Source organism: Seriola dumerili, unplaced genomic scaffold (assembly GCF_002260705.1).
Source record: "Seriola dumerili isolate Sdu_G_001 unplaced genomic scaffold, Sdu_1.0 BDQW01000322.1, whole genome shotgun sequence".
NCBI classification, from domain to species: domain Eukaryota; kingdom Metazoa; phylum Chordata; class Actinopteri; order Carangiformes; family Carangidae; genus Seriola; species Seriola dumerili.
The window spans coordinates 249,601-272,254 of record NW_019174577.1 but is presented as its reverse complement, the minus strand read 5'-3'; the positions used below and the strand labels follow the sequence as shown (position 1 = coordinate 272,254).

General features: G+C 40.6%; 1 protein-coding gene across 1 annotated transcript in view; it reads right to left on the bottom strand.

Annotated features, from left to right (window-relative positions):
• hcn2 (hyperpolarization activated cyclic nucleotide gated potassium and sodium channel 2) overlaps positions 1–20,687 on the bottom strand; it is a 52,822-nt gene extending 32,135 nt beyond the window's left edge. The window contains exons 1-4 of the mRNA XM_022759583.1: positions 19,939–20,687; positions 17,601–18,024; positions 12,822–12,983; positions 2,791–3,009 (exon numbers count right to left, since the gene is read on the bottom strand). Of these exons, the coding sequence (XP_022615304.1) occupies positions 2,791–3,009; positions 12,822–12,983; positions 17,601–18,024; positions 19,939–20,684 (1,551 nt within the window). The 5' untranslated portion in view covers positions 20,685–20,687. The remainder of the gene's footprint in view (positions 1–2,790; positions 3,010–12,821; positions 12,984–17,600; positions 18,025–19,938) is intronic.
• Between the last annotated feature and the right edge of the window lie 1,967 nt (positions 20,688–22,654).

Here is a 22,654-nt window from a genome sequence, read left to right as displayed (position 1 = left end):
CAATGGTTAATGATGAACAAACAGTCATGGGATACTGGAGAGGGATGGGATGTTGGATCCATGTCTTAGTCAAGACTAGCCATTCTGTTCATTATTTCACTGCTGTGCATCATGGAAGAAGAGGAGAATGAAAGCAGTGGCAGGAACTGATTTCTCTAGATGCCACATCACTGACAAAGTGCAGCTACACATAAATGACACAAAACAGACACTCCAGCACAAAGTCTGCAGCTAATTTGCCCTTTCTCTCATTCTTTCTCTTAAGTCTCAGTTAGAAGCAGGACTGTGGGCTCTGTCCTTTAGAATTATGTCATTAGTACTACAAACCAAATTTGGTGAGGACTGGATGACATTTGTGAGAGGAGTGGTTAAAAAAAAAGTCAAAATGGTGGAACATTTGTCAAGGCAGAAATGGGCATGGCCTTTACTGATTTTACTAACTGACTTTACTGACACTAACCACATCTTCTTGGACCTTGATCTTACTTTCCACCAAATTCCACTTTACTCTACTAATAAGTTATGGTGATATATCTGCTGAATAACAAACAAACACAAATGGGACTGATAATATAACCTTTTTTTAGCAAGGACCATAATAATGAGAATGATTGAAAAGAGCACTTATTCAAACAAAGTTCATTTTAGGCAAGTTTAAGAACAAGAGTGAAATAATAAAAGACAGGGCAGACTGGACGCTACAGTGACTCGGTATCAGAAAGTGTCGAGATGGTCCGACCCGGTCTGGGCCAGTTAGCATGCTAACTTCACTAGAAGAACAGAAGTGATAGAAATAGAGGCTAAACAACAAGGTTCCTTTCTACCACTGGAGACACTTTTTTAAGTACAGGAATGAAGTTTGATTCTGAACTTGTGACGTTTGTTTGAGACTGGTAAGTAAAAAGCTGTTATTATACTTTGACCAATATCAGTGATCTGAAACTGCAGTCACATAACAAATACCCCTTTTGTGCATATTCACCATACACATTTATAAATGGAATTCAGTGTGCTGACTTATATGGATGGGATATCCCAGATTCACTAATAATTAATCCATTCCCTGCTGTGTTTACCATGCTCAGAAATCTGATGCATACATTCAGTAGCTTCATTACAGTTTAAATAAAATCACAATCCTTCTCCCACGAGATCTGGTCTGCTATAAACTCAACATCATCATGGATGCTCACTTATATCATGACCTAGAAAATAAGGCAAGATGATTATCTCTCCAACACAATGCCCAACCAAGCCACAGGAGTCAGAAAATAAACAGAATAAAACTAAATGTTGATTATGACTCAGAAAGAAAGACAGAAGAAAACCTGATCACCCTTTGTTCTAAACATAAGCCAGAGGCTTCAACTAGACAACAAAGCCTGACCAATCACTCTGATGTGTATGTGTGTCTGCATGCATGTGCATGAGTGATAGCATACAGTAAGACATCCCCACATCACCCAGGTTCTAAGGAAGTTAACAAGACACAGAGCACCAATGACACCATGGCCTTATAAAGCAGGAGCGTGCTCCCCTCCCTGGCTTGCCGACACCCCAAAGCTTTGATCTACTGTTCTACGGAGACGACAGACGGGCCACGGCCCAGCGAGCTGCAGCCATGAATATCGAACTAATAGAACAGATGCTGTCCTATCAAAGTGTGTTGGAATCTAATGAGAAAACCCTCTCTGTTCATATCAAATGTGATAACCTTATACACATCGTTGTAAAGGACAAATACTGTAGATAGAATATCCTTATGGAGTCTCCTTGTGGCGACTTGCTATGCTCTAGAAAGTGGGGCTATCTGGGTACAAGTAAGGTAATCCTGAAGCTAACAACCTGATTTACATCACCAGTGATCAAAAGATGGACTGTACTAAAACACATCCCTCCTGTTTTCTTGTTTTTTTTTCTCCACAAAGCCACAGAAATAGCTAGCAAGCTGACACTTTGAATTTAAAGGATTGGATCAACCAAATGACAAAAAAAAAACTTACTTGTAGTAGTATCTAGCCATGCACATAGGTTTAGATTCACGTTTATTTATTTTTGAGATATCTGCCTCTGAGATTTTTTTCTGCCACCTCAATGAATGCAGGTGAATTAAGTTTTGTATGCATGCTGACACCAAAATCTCAAAATTAAGAAATATCAAAGGCTACATCTCTTTCCAGAACAAGTGTCCCAGTAAATCAGTTTTCATAGGGATACTTTTTTCAGAAGACAGTAGTTCCAATGACAACTGTTTACAGCACGATCTGTAGATTTATTCACAGTAACCAGGTCATTGTTTCTGAAAAGATATGCTGTTGGATTTATCAAAAGAATGGTTTGATATCGGAAAATACCCATAGTTGCTTCATTGCCAAGAGCTAGATAAGAAGACTGATACTTTCATATCTCTTCATCAAGTATGAAGCTAGAGCCAGGAGCAGATTGGTTTAGTTTAGCACAAAGACTGGAAGCAGGGGAAAATATCCAGCCTGCAAGAACTTGTTACAGCACAAACAGAAGTCTGTTTACCACCATTATATTAAGGGGGCTGATGAAATCTCAGACATACAGATACCCTAAAACCTGGACAAATAAAACCACAGCTATCGGCTTGTCTAGATTCTGCGGGGATAAGTGAGAAAACTAGTCTTTTTTTCTTTGGTAATTTGGTTGAACCTACCATTAAACTGCTATTGCTTGCTAACTTTGACTCAAACATGACAGCGCTATTTCATGTGGTAAATGTCCAGTGAAAGAAGGTGATAAACCAAAAATAAGACAAATCTTGACCTTTTCCTGGTATTGTCGTCTAGACGAGTCCAAAGACTGGATGAGTGCAGTTGCGTGGCCGATGAACATGGCGTAGCAGGTGGCTCCCACGATCATACTGAGCATCGTCAGCCAGATGTCCGACATACTCTCTGGGGCTTGTCTTCCATATCCAATGCACAGCATGTGGCTCATGGCCTTAAAGAGGGCGAAGGAGTAGAGCTCGCTCCATGAGTCATTCTGTAGGAAGAGAGATGGAGGGAGGGCAAAGAATGAGAGAGAGTTGGAGAAAAAATTGTTTGGGAAAACAAAATATAAAGAGGGAGGAAGAGATGGGAGAGAAAGTAGAAAGATCTGGGTTACTCTGTTCTCCTACAATAGCTCCTTACTTTTGTAATTTTACTTTTATGCTACAGTGGTTTTGACCTGATAACCTGAGCCTGAGGTATACTGCTGAGGCACATTGCAGTATAAGTATTGCAGGATATATAAGTTAGAGTATGCCAGAAGTGGTGATAGAAAGAGTGAATTAAACAATGAGAGGGCTAAAGAGTAATTGCTGAAAAGTATACAGCTCTGTGTCTGGTGACTGTTGCTAGTTTGGTGGAGAGCCTAATCATGATCACTGAGCAGCCTCGGTTTGTCTCGGCCAAGCGGAGGGAGATGAAGAAAAAAGTGAGTGTTAATGAGGAGCCCGTACATCTGCCTGCTCCAGTCTGCCTTTGATTGGTGCTCACGCATTCAGTCAACTCTAATTCTCCTATGTTAGAGTCATTAGAAAGCTCTCCACGGGCACCGCTGAACCTCACATCCTCTCCTCAGACAGCTGTGGCTGACACACTGTCCAGACGTTATCACTGCATGTGTGTCTGAGTGTTTCTTCTGGGACAAGTGGTGTCCTCAGTCACTGATTGACTGGTTGGATTCTTAACTGATTTGTATTTTTCCAGGGTCATTTGCATGTCATTTGAGATTCAAATTTGCTCAAAGTTTCATTGAAACGTTGAGCTCTCAGCTGGATCAATTGTTTGGATTTGTTGGTAGAGATAAACTGGGCCTTCTAATCTTAGATAAAAGACAGAGAAACCCACAACAATATTTGAAGCCTTTGAGATTGCGAGCATCATCCTCATATTTACAGCTTTGTTGTTATCTCTATACGATGTAGCCTTGCAACTGCAGTCCTTGTCTCACTGTCATCCACAGTACTTAAGCACATTTTAATAAGAAATATTTGCTACCAACCCTGGCAGAACATTTAAACACTCCAGCCTCAGTCTGAGCCTCATCCTCACTGCCCCGGGTGGGACTTGGAGTTGAATCCCTCCAGTCAGCTATCAACATGCTGGCCACATTGCTGATGGATAAACAGCAGGAGTAGGAGGCTTTAACCCAGAGCCAGAGCACAGAAATAAACACCTTTTTACACATGGCTACATCTGTCTGTCTCTGATTGTAGCTTACTCTCTCTCTCTCTCTCACACACACACACACCACACAGATAAATATACAGTACATGCAGTCTTTCAGTAAATAGAAAGGGCACAACAGAACATCCTTAATGCACTGTAAAACACGTTAAAAAAGAAAAATGGAACAGAAAATACTGAGCTCTAAAAAATCGACCCATTCATACACCAGCAGTTGATCAGGTCATGAAGAAGAAATAGCCCTTAACTTGTCTGTCTGTGATCTACAAAAACAACTTACCATAATAAAATAGGCAATCATGCTATTGTGGCATTAAGAACAAATAATTACTGTCAATCTGTGGTGACCTGCCAATGACCTTTGACTATCATGGCACAAATATAGGATGAGAGGAGTATAACTCATCTATGGGTTTCAGATGTATTACTCTTAGTCTGTCTGTGTGAGTGTTGGTGTGAAAAAGACCAGCGGTAAAAAAGATGTTTTTGTATACATCATTTGGCTAGCAACCTCAATAGGACGACAAAACTCCAGGGGCCGTTTGCATGAACTGGTCACGCCTTGTCTTAAGCAAAGTCAGTCATAACTTAACGTTTTTAAGTTCAACCTAATAGTTACACCAGTAACTATCTGGGTTTAAGTCTTCTTCTCACCAACACTGGTAATACACCTTGTGCCTCACCAGGAGCAGGCGTAAAGTCAAAAATCTAGGCCATTTCTTCAGTAACGACTTTAGACAAAAGAGCTTGTATAGACAATGGTGCACCCCATATATTAGATTTTACAACAAATGGGCTTTTAGACAGAGAGTTATTAGTGACAGGAGCAATCCACTGGACAGATACAACAATGAGGAGCTGACTGAGAGGTTGTGGAGAGATCCATTTGAACTTATTGAAGAGAGCTGTCACCAGACTTGTGGCATCAATACAGTGGTGATGAAACAATACAAATAAGCAAGACAGCGGAGACTGATAACAATTTATCCTAGCAACGCACGGTGCCAATAGCCATAGAGACGTTGACATTCACATGAACTGGCCGTAGTTAAGACTAGGCTTAAGCTTGGTTGGTACAACAGACATAACAGACTGATCTTAACAAAGGTTTCCCACTTTTCCCAGTCTAAGCTAAGCTAACTAGCTGCTGGTTACAGCCTTATATCTAACTGCAGCTATGCAAGTGGTATTGATCTTCTTATTAACTGTCTAACTCTTTGCAAAAAATTGAATAAGTGTATTCTCCAAAATGTTGAATTATTGTTTTGCATGTCAGTGTATGAGCAGGAAAACCCCCACTGACCAGCTGTAACCAGCTTGTTTGAGATAACAGTTGATTAAAACTGACAGAGTGTACAGCTGTCTCTTACTATTGAAAATTACAACTGTCATAGTAACACAATAAACTAATTCAACAGAGATAAAGAAAGAGGAAACAAATTAAATTAATTCTTGTGTTCGTTTTATTTGCCATCGGTCTTCGCTGAGCAGTGTGGATGATAGCTAATTGTACATAATACATTTAGGGAGGAATACAAAGGGAGTATGGGACATCTATGATGCATGATGGCATAATTAGAGAATAGTGAATGTACATGCATGCTGGCACATCCGTCTGGGGATACATGCTGTTTAACTCTCAGCTTGTATTTGAGTGTGTGTGTTTGATTTGTGCCAGTCATACTTCTCAGCATCTCTCTGACAGGGTGCAGTCCCTCTCTGACAGTCTAAAACTGACATGGGGAGTTTGTTTCGTTTGAAAGGACTGATGATTTGATGACACTGACATTTAGAATAATATAGTAATTTAGTAATATGTAAACTGCCATAAAAGAGCTTGTTAGCAATGTTAAGATTCATTATTTAGAGCCAGTGGGCTCGTGTTTCTATTCATTATTTAAAACCAAATGAGTACAGAAAGTTGCAAGATGGTTTAGTGTCTGCTGGAATTACTTAACAATGTTAATGAAGAATACAGACTCTGGCAGCAAAAAACATTTCTCTCTGTTAGAAAGTGAGTGATAAAGCAGAATAATGGAGTACAGAGCAAAGTGGCTGTTCATCATGGTGGGTACTAATCCGTATCTGGAACTGGAACATTTCATCTTCTTCTCGTTTTCTAATGTAATCTTCTAGCTTTTAGTCAAACGTTTGTGTGGTACCAAATACTTTTTTTCCCAGATGCTTTCTCTAAATTTAACTGGCAGTCTATTAAAAGTCTATTTCCGTCTAGATCAACCAACCAACTTGCATGGCTAAAACATAAGCAGGAGCACTTGTGTTGTAAATGTTAATAATTTGAGTCTTTTATTCCAGTTTGGTTTAAGGCAGTCTTACTCCACTGACTAATCCCTGTGTATCTTTAATTGACTTCATCAGATGTGAAGTGGATGCTTGCAAATGATGTGTCATGGATCCAAGAAGAGTTTGACTGGGTGAGTCTTAGCTTGCTGCTCAATAAACTGTCGTTATTGGGTTTGACTTTATTAGCTTTTAATTAGTATTTATATTTTCACAGATGAAATTATCTGTTTACAAGAAGGCTTTACTAACAACATTTCATGCCTCCTATTAGTTAGAAGTGGAGTCTGCACAGTCACATTATTTATACATCAATGAAATGTTGCATGAAAAAGCTACAGAGGGAGGGTCGTCTGAATTCATGGGAGAACTGGAGAGGGGTTATTTTTCTCACCCCAGATTTATGTCATTTCAGCCCTCTCACTTATAGTCTATTGTAGTTTAAATATTGTTTTACTTGATGAAAATCAAGTTTTTAAGAATTTTAACATGTCCATATGGTGTTTTTTATATAATACAAGGTATATCATGTACTCAATGCCATGACTGAGTATTTCCATCTTGGAACTGTAGTGAACCCATGACAGTCTCAAAGAAGACTGATTCAGACAGCCATGGTTTCATATGTCACAAACCTAAGGAACCGATCTCATCAACTTGCAGGGATTATCAGTACAAAGAGTTTAAGAGTTTGCATTAGCACAACCACCAACACTGTGTTAGCCACTGCCAGTTTCAAGCTAAGAACATAAACAAATAAAACATGCTAATTATGCTAACTGTTGTGATATGACTGCTAGTCACTGATTTTGGTGCACAGCAAACTCGTCATTAGAGTCTGAGTCTGACTGAGGTGCAAACGTGTGGTTGATTCTTACCGATGTTTCCTCTGCTAACCATCTTGATAGATCCTGCTCCTTCACCATTCAACCTAGCAAAAGCAGCAGTGGTGGGCGGGGCAGAGGCCTGATCCAGATTTTCTCAATGAGGAAGTAAGAGTAGATGTGCTTCCAGCCCCTTATCAGAGTTTTTTTTTTTTCACTTTTTATGTAGGAAAAAATCATCATCAAGTATTTTTAGATAGTTTAAAACATGTCCAGAGGGGAGCTTTAAATTTGGCCTCCTGCCAACACAAATTGCAAAGAACCAATGAAATTTGTTGCCTTGTAAATCGTCGTCACATCCTTCCTAAAAATGACAGGTGCACTACTGTTACTGGGAGTTGTTTCAGTTTACGAGGAATGACTCCTTTGTAGAAGAGGAGCAGGTTCAGTCTGGCCACACCAGCGTGGAGTATGTCCTTCAGAGGATCCAGCCTCTGAACTGAGACACAGCTGTAGATTTCAGACTGCTGATGTGCAACCATGTGCATCTGGAGAATGTGCCGTGTAGATGATGCAAGCTGTGGCCATATGACTAGCATAGCTTTGGACTACTGGTCTCGTTAAAAAGTGAAACACAAATTTCTATACATTCTTCCATCATAAAGAAATGAGATTTAATGGTTTAAAATGAATAAAACAGTCTCTTGTTGACCTGAGACTATCTACATATATCTGGAAACAGTATTATCTCTCTTACTTTCAACAGATTTTGAGTTGCTTTTCATTCTACTAATGTTTCACAAAAGACAAGACCTGTTTACAGAGAACTACATTCACTGCATATCACTATATAACTAAATATGACAAGACAACTTCCTAAAATGGGGTTGGTTTCAAAGGGGCAACTTGACCCACAAAGATGGCAGCTCCAACCAGGCTGTGAGGCTATTTTTTTAACAAGCAACCACATGGTTTGACCTAGCAAATAAAAGATAAGTTCAGAGTGGAGCTAGTAACAAAAACACATGTTTATGGATAAACTCAACATAGTATTAACCCCCTGGATTAGTTTACTTATGTCCATAAATGCACTTTTAGTCATGATGAACACATAAAATGATTTAGTTTCAAGTTTCATGTCTGAAATAAATAGACCATGTGAGGCAGAATAAAACATTAATTCCCTGTACTCAACAAGTCTAAATGCACATGAGCAGTCGCTTATAAAAGAGGCACAAATATCCTGAGACTACCAGAATAAATCAAGGATTCAATCAATTTCCACATGCCAGCTCCAAATCACACACAGTACTGCACCACCCACTTTCATTTTTCTTCTCTGAAAAATGTATTTAAGAAATTGATGTTATTACCAAGATCACTTTGTGCTATGTGAACAAAATCAGTACTGAAAGAGGCTTCTGGATCATAAGAGGCAGCTGTCACTCACACACCAACACCTCCACACAAGGTAACTGTCCATTATTCTTATGTGAGCAGGCAGGTCTGCCTGCCAGTTAGATCACTTCAGTAATTGAATGAATGGAGGATACCCTTATTAACTTTCAAAGCAGGGGGGTTTCTTGAGGTGCACGTGTGTGTGCGTGCATACAGTGCACATGCATAGATAATAAAGCCACACAAATTGGTGTACTATTGCAGTCAGAGCAACTCCTCATCTTCTACAATAAAATGTCACCCAGCAGCCTAAATATTAAATACAGCAACAGAGTTCAGACTGAAGCAAAGAGTAGCTGAGAGGAAAAGAGAGGCTTTATTCTACTGCTATTGATCTAACAGCCAATTGGGCTGAGGTAGATGGGACAAAACCACCTGTCATTCACGTAACAGAGAGTCACTTATATAACAGGCCATGATGATCTGGTCTCTTGTGATCACTATGCTGCAGGAGCCTGATTATCTGGCTTATGATAAACACCACCGTGCTGCATGCACATCTTTTAAAAGTCACAGATATTGTTTTTGAGTGTGTAGATGCAGAGATGAATACATTACAGGAAGGAAAAGAGTTGTTAGGAGGGCTTTGGTTATCTCTTATTTATCTGTCACATACTTCTACCTCCCCACAAGGCTCAGAGAAACAAAAACAGACACAAGTACATATATTATAGCAGGTATAAAAGTGCATATGATAGTGCCTCTGAGCAAGTGAATGGATCATGTGTTGTTTTCTATACGAAGGCAATCTGGCTGTATTTCCATAGCTGTGGTGCATGGGTGAAAGTAGGGAAAAAGGAAAGTAGGGTGGGGTCCAGTTAATGTCCAGTGCAGGCAGACAGCCAGCCAGTCAGCCTGAAGCGAAGCATGAGGATGAGGATCACTTAACGCTGCATCTCCTGTTCAAAGCCACTCTGAAAAGGATCCCTGACCTTGATTACCCCAAGATGGCAGCGGCACAGCACACCAGGCAGCCACGCCCACACGGGTGCTCACTGGCAAATGTGGCATTGAGTTTGGAAAATGGCACACAGTCATAAACAACACGAGGCATGAAAGAGAAAAGTGAATGTAAACACGGCGAGGAGAAAGGAAAAAGTGATGTGAGGAGACAGGAGGGATTCATGGATGAGAGAATAGAGAACAATATATTTTCTCTGCATTCGTACCCTTTGGCAATAATTAACATTGCAGTAAAGAATGTCAGAGCACTATACAAAAACTGCTTGTTGTCTGAGATTGAAAAACATCAACACAAATTGTCGCTTTGAATTGGAGTTTAATGCTAATAAGAGACTATCAACACATTTATATTTGTAACCGTGAATTAACAAAACAACTCCAGATGCCGAGGAGGGAGTAGGTATGTTTGAGCAGAGGAAAGTGGAGGTCAATAACTGTTACATTTCTTCAATTTATGATATCTCTAATGTTTCCTGCATCTAAGTCAGAAGTGACATCAAGATGACTACAGACATAGGAAAGACATGCATGTGTGTAGAGAGAGGGAGAGTTAAAAAAAAACAAAGATGGCCAGAGATAAAACAAGAAATAACAGAGAAGCAACAGTGATGTCCCCTAGGGTCAAAGGGTGTGAGATCCATCTGCTCCTGGAGATCACACAAACCCAAACACACACACACACACACACTCTTATGCATGCAAGCACGCACACCAGTGTGTCATAGTACACAGTGTTATCACAGGACTATTTTGGAGACCTGACTGTCACAAATCTGTGTGCCAAAATGAGAAAGTTCATTATCAGCATATGAAACATTTCTTAGCGACAGCAGCGTTAGACAGCTCAGGAAACAGCCTGCACCTCACATAAGCATTGGAAGGAATTATCCAGTGTGCTGAACTTCCTTAGATGCAAAGATATGCCAGTTAAAATGATTTCTGATCCTACAGCAGTAAGGAGCAGTCAACCAATAACATCTTTTGGCTCTGTCACAGTGGTGGGCTGGTTTATACGGCAGATGATGCTAGTGTCGATCAGAAAACTGTACGATCCCCACCAATCACAACTACTTCTTCACAGCTTTAACCAATCAGTTTTCCACATTCTTTATGCAGTTATTCCCTCTCCTGCCGATGCAACCCATGCTCTCCAAGTCCTAAACCATTCATCCTATTAATTCAATTCTCTGTTTCTCTGTGGTTACACCCAGATCATTTCATCATTGTTTTTGTTGCACTCTCTTCCCAAAGCTACACCCAGACTAATCACAATCATCATAATATCATAACCACATTTTTTTTTTTTTTTTCCGAATGTACAGCATAAAAACCTTATAAATTCTGAATGGGTCACAGTTCTCACCAGCCCTTCTCACCTACATGAACCTGCACCATCATTTAATCATAATATATAAACTGTTGCAGCAGGTTCTGCAGTTTAAGCCAAATTATTCTGTGTCTGTATATAATTATCAAAGATAGTTTGTATAGTTGGTCTCTCTCGGCTGAATTACTAAGAGGCCTACCACACTATCAGCATTCTAGAGCATTCAAAAACATACTATGTGTGTACACGTGTGAAAAATACAGTATATAAGGCACATTTGAGTGACAGGTCAACCAAGCATACGTGTTACACTGCTCACATCCCCTGACTTCTCTCTGCCTCTGGCCATGTCAGTCACCAACTCCCAATCCCCAAGTTATCTCCACAGAATGAGTCGGACAGGATGGAAGGGTTTACGTTGAAAACGATAAATACTCAAACAGGAATGAATGTTACCTGCTGTTCCTCTTTGTGTTTTTGTTTTTCCTCAGTATTTCACACACATTCTTAATGACCCTAGTCAATAGTTTATAAAACAGCCAGTTTATTTATAAGATTATTTCATTTATGTGAAATGGTGTGAACACACTGCTGGTGCTTGTCCTTGTTGTAACATTTTAGGGAAAGGTCCTAATTCAAATGCAGAACACAGCAGAGGTGAAGAGGTAGAGCACTCTGTGTCATAGTAATAATGTAGGTGTTGGGCCCACAGAACTTAAATTTAAATTCTATGCAATTTTGTGAAAACTTGTCTTAATATCGCATCGTACAGCTTCAACATAGTGCTCTAACAAGCCGATAAAGAATGGGTTGCTGATTTATTAGGTACAACAGGCTAAAACTAATTCAGTCTAATACAACAGCCCTTCAAGAAGGTCATAATGTGTGAGAGGTATTCAGTCAACTTCATTAATTTTGAAGGCTTTAGGTTGTGATCCTGTTGAACTGAACTATTAATTGTTTCTCATATTTAGTCTATGATTATTAATAAACTAGCTGTACCTAACAAACTGGAAATCTGAAGTGTACTGTATATGTGGTATTATCATCCTCATCGTGAGGTCCAAGGGTTCAAGAGGTTAACTGAGCTAGCAATGTTCTTGTTGTGCAAAATCCTTGTTGGTTGATAAAGGTTGCAAGTCCAAAATGAACATGCTTTTAATACTGATTATTCATTAATTCATTCATTATACCATTTGCTTTCCAGAGGGTTTTCCTTTCATGCCAACAATAATTTGGGAGAAAACCTCTCCTAATGGTTTGTCTATCAGCAGATGGCCAGAAGCTACCTGCCAGCTAGAAAAGAAGGAAGGCCATTCAAGCAGAGAAATAAACAAGAGAGAAGGATAAAGAGGAGAATGGCTAAAGAACAAACCCCATGACGTGCTGTATGAACCAAGAGAAAACTCTTTTTCATCCTTCACTCCTGCTTTGTATACACTGGCATGTCTCCTGGGTTTAACTAGAGAGGGTTTAATTGAGGCTGGTCTTGTGTGTATGTGTGTGTCTGTGCATGCATGTGTGCAGACTCAACTTTAAATAAATCCCATTTCTACATTTGCCTGCAAATAAAACACCTTTGGCCTCCATGGGGGATATGTTTTATGCCCTAGTTTTGCAGCTATTTTTCTGTCAAACACCTTTGCATACATAGCCTATGTTCATGTGATTGCGTAACATACGAAAACCTCTAACATCTGCAAACGCAGATTCATGTGAACACAAAAGCACACTGACTGTTTTGCTTACCACCATCTTGTTGAGGGAGACCCAGCAGTCCGATGGAAAGTCCTGTAGCATGGGAACAAGGAACTGGAGACAGCCGTCCCAGTGACACAGCAGGAGCATCATACCAATCAGGTTGAATATTCGCATCACAGCGCTAGCCAGGTCATAGGTCATGTGGAAGATCTGTCAGGAGGAGAAGAGATGGGCAGACAGAGGGTTACGGATGTGGAGAGGAGAAAAGGCAGAACAGATGTGTGAAGAGAATGACAAATCAGTGGATTCAGACTGATTCTGAATCTGAAAATAAACAATGATTCTGTTTTCACAAATACTACATAGTATCATATAACATATTGTTATATGACAGAATTGTAAACAGTGACTTTTTCCGTACATGTTTTAAAAATTTTCAGTAGATAAAGCTTTTAAAGTGGCTATAATTTATATTTTTACAAAAAGAATGTATTAAACATCACTCGCAGTGATAGACTCCTTATGGACCTTTATACTGAGTTGCAGGTCATTGCTTAGTTGTTATGCCCACCTACTGTTCTGGTTCACTCTCACCCCTCTCATAGCACCATTTACAGCTGTAGCAGGCAGCTGTTTTCAGCAAAAACACACTGTATTCTACCTGTTAGTAGCTAGCTAGTGAATATAATGAAGCATTCAGTGGCTAAAGAGCCAGATATTTCCCTCAGTACTTGGTGGAGACCAAAAACAGGGTTAAAAGTGAGTGAATATTGGACTTACATTCATCAGGGAATTGCTCAAAATTAATAATAACGTTGCTCTGTAATTGCTGTAAGTGTAAATTAGCAAATGTTCAAACAAGTTCATCATATGTTGTCATCACTTTTTCAGTGGATATATCCACTTCAAGGGTGATGGAAAGTTAATGTTGTCTTTCCACTGCCCCAAAGTGACCAAAATACAGTTATGTCAGTTTTAAATTCTTGAAACTAATTAAAGTGAGATTTAACATCTTGTTAACTACTAGCTAAGAAATACAACAACATTGCATAATTATTACTCAATGTTACCTGAAGCAGCTACCATCTAATTTTGAAATCATGCGTAATATGAATACACAACCTCCTTCCCGTTACAGGTAGATATTCAGCCTATGGTTAATAAAACATGATTAGTGGAGCTTTAAGTAAATCAGCAGCCTGGGAGGATGACAGATCTGCAGGGATGGAAATCCTTAAAAATTCAATAAAACAGTTTTTCAGTAGTGGTAAAATACTAGTTGTGTTTCCAGAGCTTTTTCTGAGATGTGATGCTTGTTATCCCCCTCAGTCGGAGTTGAATAACGTGTCAGGCTGAGGTTCTAAATTATAACCAGGTGGGGAAAATGAACAAGCACAGATTCTGTGGTCTGTACTCAGTCATGATAAAACCTCATCAAGCACTGACAAAGCTTTGATCAGCAGCCCAGTCCAGCCTCTCTCTGCTGTTTCTTAGCATTACTCGCCTCAGGTAAGAAGGCTCATTTGTGTGGACCTAGTATTGTGGTCACAGCCTTGTAAACACCACTCACTGTGGCTTCGCTGGCTATTGGCCAGACCTTGTTACCACAGTATGTGTGTGTGTGTGTGTGTGTGTGTGCGTGCGTGCGTGCGTGCGTGCGTGCGTGCGTGCGTGTGTGTGAGTGTGTGTTACTAAATCATAAACAAAAAATATATATTCCCAGTAGGGACAAGAGAATTGTCCTACAAGGGAAGTAGGGCAGACTCCATGTGTATGTCTGCGTATAGCATATACTGTATGTTTATGCATCGGAAATCCCTGCTTTATGGGCCAATTTAATGGTTTCTTATATAAAAACAAAGGCTCATTTCTCACTTGAGACAAATAAATCATCCTACATGTGAAGTAGGCCAGATTGTGTGTGTGTGTGTGTGTGTGTGTGTGTGTGTGTGTGTGTGTGTCTGGAGACATGAAAGAACTGCCTCTGTTGTGATTTTACAGTTTGGGAGCAGCCGTGTCGGGACGTTCGGTGACTCATCCCGTCACCTCAGAGGCCTTGCTGTGGTCAACTTGCAGCTCACTTGAATGTCAAAACCTGCTCTCCTACTAAACCCCAGGGTGTAAATATCTCTTGTTAGTTACAGTGCCAACACAAGAAGGCCAACCAGTGTAAGTTCTTACTCCACAATCTATATTAGCTTGTTGCTAATGTAGCTCTGGACCAACAATGACTCATTTGCCAAATCCCATGAATTTCTTTCTGGTGGATTACATCCTTATCGACACTGATTATACCTTGAGTTTCATCCCTACCTTTCCCTTTGTCTGCTTTAGGGTTAAAAAGTGTAATTTAGCTACAGACCAAACTCCAAAGACTTTACTTTCTTTACTTTTTTGAGTACTGTATCTCCTATAATGGCTAATGGCCTTTGCTAATTTGGAGAAGGAGAAAGGGAAACACACTGTGAAGTCCTGCCCTGTGATTAGGAAGCATTCCCATCATGATTAATGAGGCTCCAGGACTAATGTTCCCCCCGACACCAGAACAGCACCTGGCCATGTGTCACTGTCAGACCACAATCTGGGTCAAGTCACATTACTGTGACCACAACTCACAGCCTGAAAAACACAGATAAAATACTTTCTACCCCTGTCTGCTGCACACAAGATTGTTCCAGATGATTCAGATGACAACATTTAGAGAAAACTAGTGAACTTGATGAAAATTTACCCCCACAACCAATCCCCACCCTCATGCATACACACCCACCCACCCATTCACCTCATGAAAAAGGCATGCCAGCAAGTGGAGAGCTTTGATACATGCTTCCTGCCTCAGGAAATTGCTCCGGTTATTCGTGACAAGACTTATCTCTGCTGCTGTCTCAGTCGCACAACAAACACACACCAGTCTATTCCAAAATCATGTCAAAAACACATACTGTTAACCAGCATCATTCTGAACCATGCTGTTGTCCAGTATTCTCCTCTCGGTTGGCCTACAACCAGGCAAAAAATTGAAATCATCACAACTCTAAGATGATTTTTTAGGCTGCAGTGAGCTGAGCTAAGCTGAGGCGAGCTGAGCTGGGCAGCGGGGAGACACAGCCAGCCACGTTTGGATCGAGCTGAGCAGAGCAGAGCTCAGCTCATCTAAGCTGATCAAGGCAAGGGCTCAGTCGAAGCAAAGGAACATTCGGTTGTGTGTGTTTGAGTCAGTAATTAAGGTTCTCGTCAAGCTCAAATTACCACTCTGTAATCAGAAGAGCAGTGGTTATTTTCAGAGTGAAGGAACACACACATTTGATTCATGGATGTTTGGTTAGGCCAAATAGGGATCCTTAGTTTATATACAGCCAAAGAAGCACACACAGACAGAGTACACCAGGGTTAATTGTGTTTATGTAGCAGCATATATGATATATGGCAGATGATAATGCATTTATCTATAGATAAAGATTATTTCCTGACATGTAATGTAATCAGTGAACCTTGTGTACTATGTCAGTATCCATTTAAAACTCTTTGATGCCTTGATTGGTTGAAATGCCACATTAAAACAGTAATAGAAATGTGAAAAAGGCAGCTCTCATCGTGAGAAAAACAAAAAAGAAAAGACAATTAGCGTCCCCGGTGGTTGTGTTCATTCCTTGGAAAATCCCTTTTCATTTGCCCAGTGATAAGCACAAATTAATTTTTTGTGAATTCTTAACTGCACCAGTACACTGGCTCATGATGAGCTATTATCCAGCTATCAGGCTTATTGCTATACAAGACGGTAAAACCTTATTTTTGTGTCGGGAAGTAATTATTTAGAGGAGGATTGTTTAGATATACAAACAGAATTACTTGTACTCTGATATAACCCACTGCACTGGAATCCAATATTGTATTATTAATTAGAACACAGTAAGACCAGTGTCTCTTATTTTTTATAAGCAAACACAATTCAAAGTGGTGGGGCAATACATGTCATAATGTCCAAACTTCTACACTAAAACATCAGTGATCATGAGTACAGCCCTGATGGCAGAGATGATGCTCATGAGTTATTTTTTGAGATTTCAGTAAGAGACTAAAACCATTTTAATTGCACTTTAACAAATAGAATGGAAAAAGATGTGATTGGAGGTAGAAATTATGAAAACTGATCAATATAAATGCAAGCTGATATTACTGGCTTATCACATGGATAATAGATATGCCCGTATCAGCGCACATGATATGCAAAGATAAAAATGCTAATATAAATTGCAGTACATAAATGTTCTAAACAGTGATTTTTTTGTGTGTGTGTGTGTGTGTTATTGCCTCATTTTCAACATTATAATAGTTTCTGATCTAATGTATTTCTGTTTTTCTGTTTTCATTGATGGTTATAAAGGTTATGGTCTCACAATATATTGACTGTTACAGTTAGGAAATTATTGTTCAACACACCGTATCACATTTAATACAAGTCTCACCAAAAATGTCTCTTTTATGTTCCGTGTTTGTGTCAAAAGAGATTTTGGGCAATATATTATCCCATATCAGACAGGTTACAAATATGGACAGCTGTACTGACGGCTCAGATTGGTGCGACAACAATCGCTTCACAAATACAGCACACAACCTAAAACAGAGGTGTCCCTTGTGCTTAAGCTGTGCACTTTACTTGTGTATTATGTTTTTTATATATCACGTGCTTTAGGCTCATATGCTTTTTTTTACCTAATCTACCTGTAATCATTAATATAATACTTCCTTTAGTGGTCAAAGTAAAGTAAAACCCAAACCCTCCTTCTTGCCTTGTGATTGTATAATAAATGTTGAAACTCAGCCTACCTCCTCCCACTGGTGGATGTAACGGATGAGTCTGGACAACCTCAGCAGGCGCAGCAGACTGAGGATCTTAGTGAACCGAACGATGCGGAGCGCCCGGGCCGTCTTGTACACCTCCGAGTCAATCCCTTTCTCCACGATGAGGAAGATATAATCCACAGGTATGGAAGAGACTAGGTCCACCACAAACCAGCTCTTCAAGTACTTCTTCCTAATCTTTTTAGGATCAAGGATGATCTCAGTGTTGTCCTCAAACACAATACCCGTCCTGAAGTTGAGCACCAAGTCCATGAGAAAGAAGGTGTCGGAGACCACGTTGAAGATGATCCAGGGCGTGGTGGTCTCGTCCTTAAAGAAGGTGATGCCCACGGGGATGATTATCAGGTTGCCCACCATGAACATCAGCATGGTGAAGTCCCAGTAGAACCTGACAGGGTGGAGCAGTGGTGAGAAGGTGGTTAGAGACAGAGGACAACTATAAAAAGTCAGATGCCAACCACACTCTGAAATACAAGGGGAAATAACACGATAGTTACACAGTAAAGTGCACAATCTGAGTCAGTGTCAGTGTGTATGAACCAAGTCTAAAACTGAAATACTGAAGTCTAGACACAGTGTTGCTATTTGACGTGCATATGACAAGCCAGCAAAAATGCAGATTTTGCTTTATTCCTGACAAGTGATATTTCAAGCTTTCTCTGTACCATGAAGCAATGCACTCTCCAGGGCCACATACACACTCAGAAAGCAGTACCGCCCGTAACCACAGTGAAAAATGGCTGATCTTTTATGAAATATCTGCTTTTTTTTTTACACTGTATCTACTCCTGGTGAGATAACCTGTATCATCTGACCAAGGACAAGATCAAACCACGGACAAGCTGAGAGAAAAGTATGTTACAGGAAAGACAAGCTGGGTTTCGAGTTTATTTCAAATCAAAGAACAGCACATACAGAGACTTGAGCACATCTGCACAGTCATCATGCATATCCAGTGGTTTGTTACTATGAGATTTGCTCAATAGCCAAGTAATTTAGAATTTTAAGCAGTGATGTATAAGAGTGACAGACTAGTTTTTGTCAAGTAAAAATGCCAAACACTGTCTTCCTGATGTTAGGATTTGCTGCTCTTCTTTATCTTACGTGATGCCAACTTGAATGCCTTCAGGTTTCAGATTGTTAGTCGGACAATCAGATTGTGGGTTGACTGCATGTGAAGACATCACATTAGGCTTTAGGAAACTGTGATAGTATAAAATTTGCTATTTACTGATATTTCACAGACTATTAATCCAATAATCGAGAAAGTTACTGGCCGCTTAACTGTTAATAAAAATAATCAGTAGCTGCAGCCCTGTAAATTTTTGTCACTTGTTCAGGAGCCCAAACAGATACTACTTTCTAATCAGCTGGAAGTAAGGTGGAGACTGCAAAGCAAAGGGAGGAACTGATGAAGTGCGTTGCTGAGTCACGAATGTCTTATTGATAAGCTTTAACAAACGGTGCATAAAAATCACAAAATAATATTGCACTTTATAATATTTAATTCGAGTCAAGCGCTAAAATCGTGTGGGTTCATCGTCTGACCGGTCCTGTTTTACACGGGAGCTAACTGTGGGAGCTGTCCTCGGTGCTGAAACAGATGTTCAGACGCATTCCTGCTCAGCGACGCAACTTTTCCAACTTCACGTCAGGTTCATCTTTAAGACGAAAGTCGTTAAAGGGAGACTTTTTGTTGACACTTGCTTGTTACAAATACATCAATCAAACTGCAGGTACCGCAGTTTTTTGCAACTGTAAGCAAGATTTGTCCGAAGACTTAACTGGACTAATTTAACCAGGTTATGCTAGCTCGGCATTGAAACAGTAATTTTGTGAGAAAAAAAAACATGTTTTTATCAGCCCCTTACAATGCTGGATGTTGCACATTATCTTCCTGAGATGTGGCGACATGTGCCTTCCTTTTTGTGCACTGTTGAGATCAAGAGTATCTGTTAAATTTTGGACACGTTCAACCTGTTTGGCATTATTTTTAGCAAGATATTGGAGCAATTTTTTTGTATTATATTTGTATTTCTTTACCATCAGGCTATATGTATCCTTTTGGGGTGGATGTATTAATAATTATAGTGCCCTGCTTATTTCTAAGGTGAAATATTCTCTCTCCCATTATATTCTATTTGTATTTCCTCATATAAACTTGTTTGATGTGGAGAAGGGCTACCAATATGTTACTACTGTATCCGAAGAATCAATCAGACATCATAAGCGCTTTAACTTCCATGCAGACTCAGTCTAAAAGGATGCACTGTTTATGAGGCTAACTCAATTGAACCCATACCTGAAGTCGCTGTATGGGTGGATAATCCAATTACCCGCTGACTTTACGCGCTCTTGCTCTTTTTCCACTGCCTTCTGGCTGCCAAACATGCGCAGGGAGAACTTGTTAACTCCGGGCTGGAGCATGGAACTAAACTGCCGCTGCATGTATGTCTGATTCCCCCTCGAGTCTCCATCATCCGGCACTATCTGAGAGCCATCCTCAGCTTTAGTGAATGTGACAGAATTTCTCGATTGTTGACTCGGAGTCTGTCCTTTACTAGTTGGGGCATTGGAGAACGAAACTCTCGAGTCCTTTTTGTCCATCCCTGCCGCTGTCTTGACCTCGGCCCCCGGCCCCTGTGTCAGGGACCCTGGTGAAGTAACTGAGCCGTCCATGCTCGCAGCCTGCCCCTTGCAGTCTTCTGCTGCTGGTACTACTCCATCTGCCTGCCTTGAGATGAGAGAGGAAAGGCTCCCTGAACTGGTCGGGTCCCTTCTACAATCTCCGTTTTTGTTGCATATCATACCGATGGCTCCCTCTCCTATCACGCCTACCTCTGAGGCTCTGTCCGCTCTACTCCTGTGGTCTGACTCTGTGCTGCCTCTACCGCCAGCAGCATCCCCTTGGCGTAACAGAGCGGAGGCTGTGCTGCCACTGGCACTCAGAGGCGCGGAGTCCTCGTCTTGGAAGAGCCAGAGCTCATTGTTGTTGGAGTTTTTACGCGCAATGGGCGCAGCTCCGCCTCCTGGCGTAAATTTCTTCATCTTGCTCCCGTGATCCTCGCATCCAGTCAAGTTGGCTACTTGAAGTGGTCGAGGCTGCTGGAATTTGAGGTCCTCCTCGCCATCCTCTGCCTCGTCCATGACTGGCAGACAAAGACAGACAGGCGGACAGACGCTCCCGTACCTTGAACCCGGCGAGACTGGGCGGCGGCGGAGGAAGGACCGTGGAGTTCAAAGCAGCAACAGCAACAGCCCTCTGCTTTCCATTCTCAACACTTCAGGATAACAGTGCACCAGCGGCGTTGCTATGGCTGCAACCTGGCCTCTATTATTGTGTGTTTGTATGTGTGTGTCTGAATGAGAGAGAGAGAGAGAGAGAGAGAGAGAGAGAGAGAGAGAGACGACAGCATTACCCTTGGGCTAGGACCATCTACAGGTAGCACATAGCCTATCGAAGAAATATGTGAACAAAAGAAAGCAACACCCAGACACGCCCAGCTTTAGTGTTAGCTAATTAGACAGAAAACTCTAATTCGTTCATAAAATAACTCATAAATATAGGCCTACTATTAAATACATAAATAAACTCACCTGATAGGAACAGAGAACATCAGGACAAAGGTGACGAATGAAGGTCACAAATAACTACCAAGTTCACCATCTTTTGCCGTCCACAATAGACTACTGATCTCAGGTAACAAGATCAAAAGGGCCCATCGGCCAATAATCCGTGCTGTCATGACCAGGTGATCAATAACAACTAAACCACTATATGCAAGGCTTTCTTAACTAGACTGGGAGCCTGTGTCAACATCGTCTGCCTGTTGCTTTACGTTGGTTGTAGTCTGCTCAAATGGTCGGGGGTCTCTCTCTTGGTTAAACAGCTCCATCTTGTGGACAAATCCACAGATTGCACTCTCAAGCTTCCTGTGTAACTCAGAGCAGTTATACTAACACACTGTACATAGCCTGTTGCTCTTATGACACCAACAAGTCTGGATGATGCGTTCACTGTGTTTTAAATGTTTACCATAGTTTATAATCATGCATTGCACAACTTTTTTTCTCATTACTCTGCTGCAGGTTCTCGACTGGCTTAAAGGTCCCACATTTTACACTTTGTCTGTGTTTTATTTGAAGTTTTGATGTCCATAAGAAGATATATCTGTTGTTTTAAGTACTAAAAATAATTTCAAAAGAGAGACTCTGAGCGTCTCTCTGAGCTTCTGATTAGCTGACTGTTTTCTGAGTAATGGAATAAAAAATATAGCAGTTTTCAGGTAAACACCAAATCCAGCAAGGTTGGATGGTAGGTCCAGGCATCCATGCTGGGGGTAGCGACCGTCACAAAAGTCCTGACGGCTCGTTTTACAAGTTTCTGAATACGGGCCAAAATGAATACCAAAAGATAGCTGCAGAGGTGTTCTTAATAGTTTCTAAAAACTAAAGCTTCCAGTGAGAGATTGGTTTTGTATGTTTTAAGGATAGAGTCACATTTTTTTTCCAAGTTTGTCTTGAAACAGTATGATGCCCGTATGTACACTGGAACATTTTTTATTTACTGTAAACATTTCTTCAGTTCATACTGTTCAGCAAGAGCTCCCATCCTAATGCCCTTCCAATGGAAGTGATGGGGTCAAAGTCCACAGCCCTCATTCTGTCTAAAAAAATATGAGGCTAATATGAGGCTTCAGCAGTTCAAGTCAACTAAATCAAGTGGATATCACCTAAATTTGTCTTTTTAGTATGAAATTCCCACTTTGTGTTACCATCCCCCCACCACAGCCCAACAGGGAAACACTGTCTGGAAAAACACAAAGAGAGAAATTTGGACTAAAACCACTTGATCTAACCACTCGATTTCATCTAAGACTGCTGAACCCCAAATCAACTTCGCACAACCAAAGACAACTTTTAATGGTAAACATGGGCAGAAGGAATGATTACAGCAAGCGAAACCTGTTCCAATGTTCATATGGGCACCTGTTTGAAGACAGACTTGAAAAACAGGA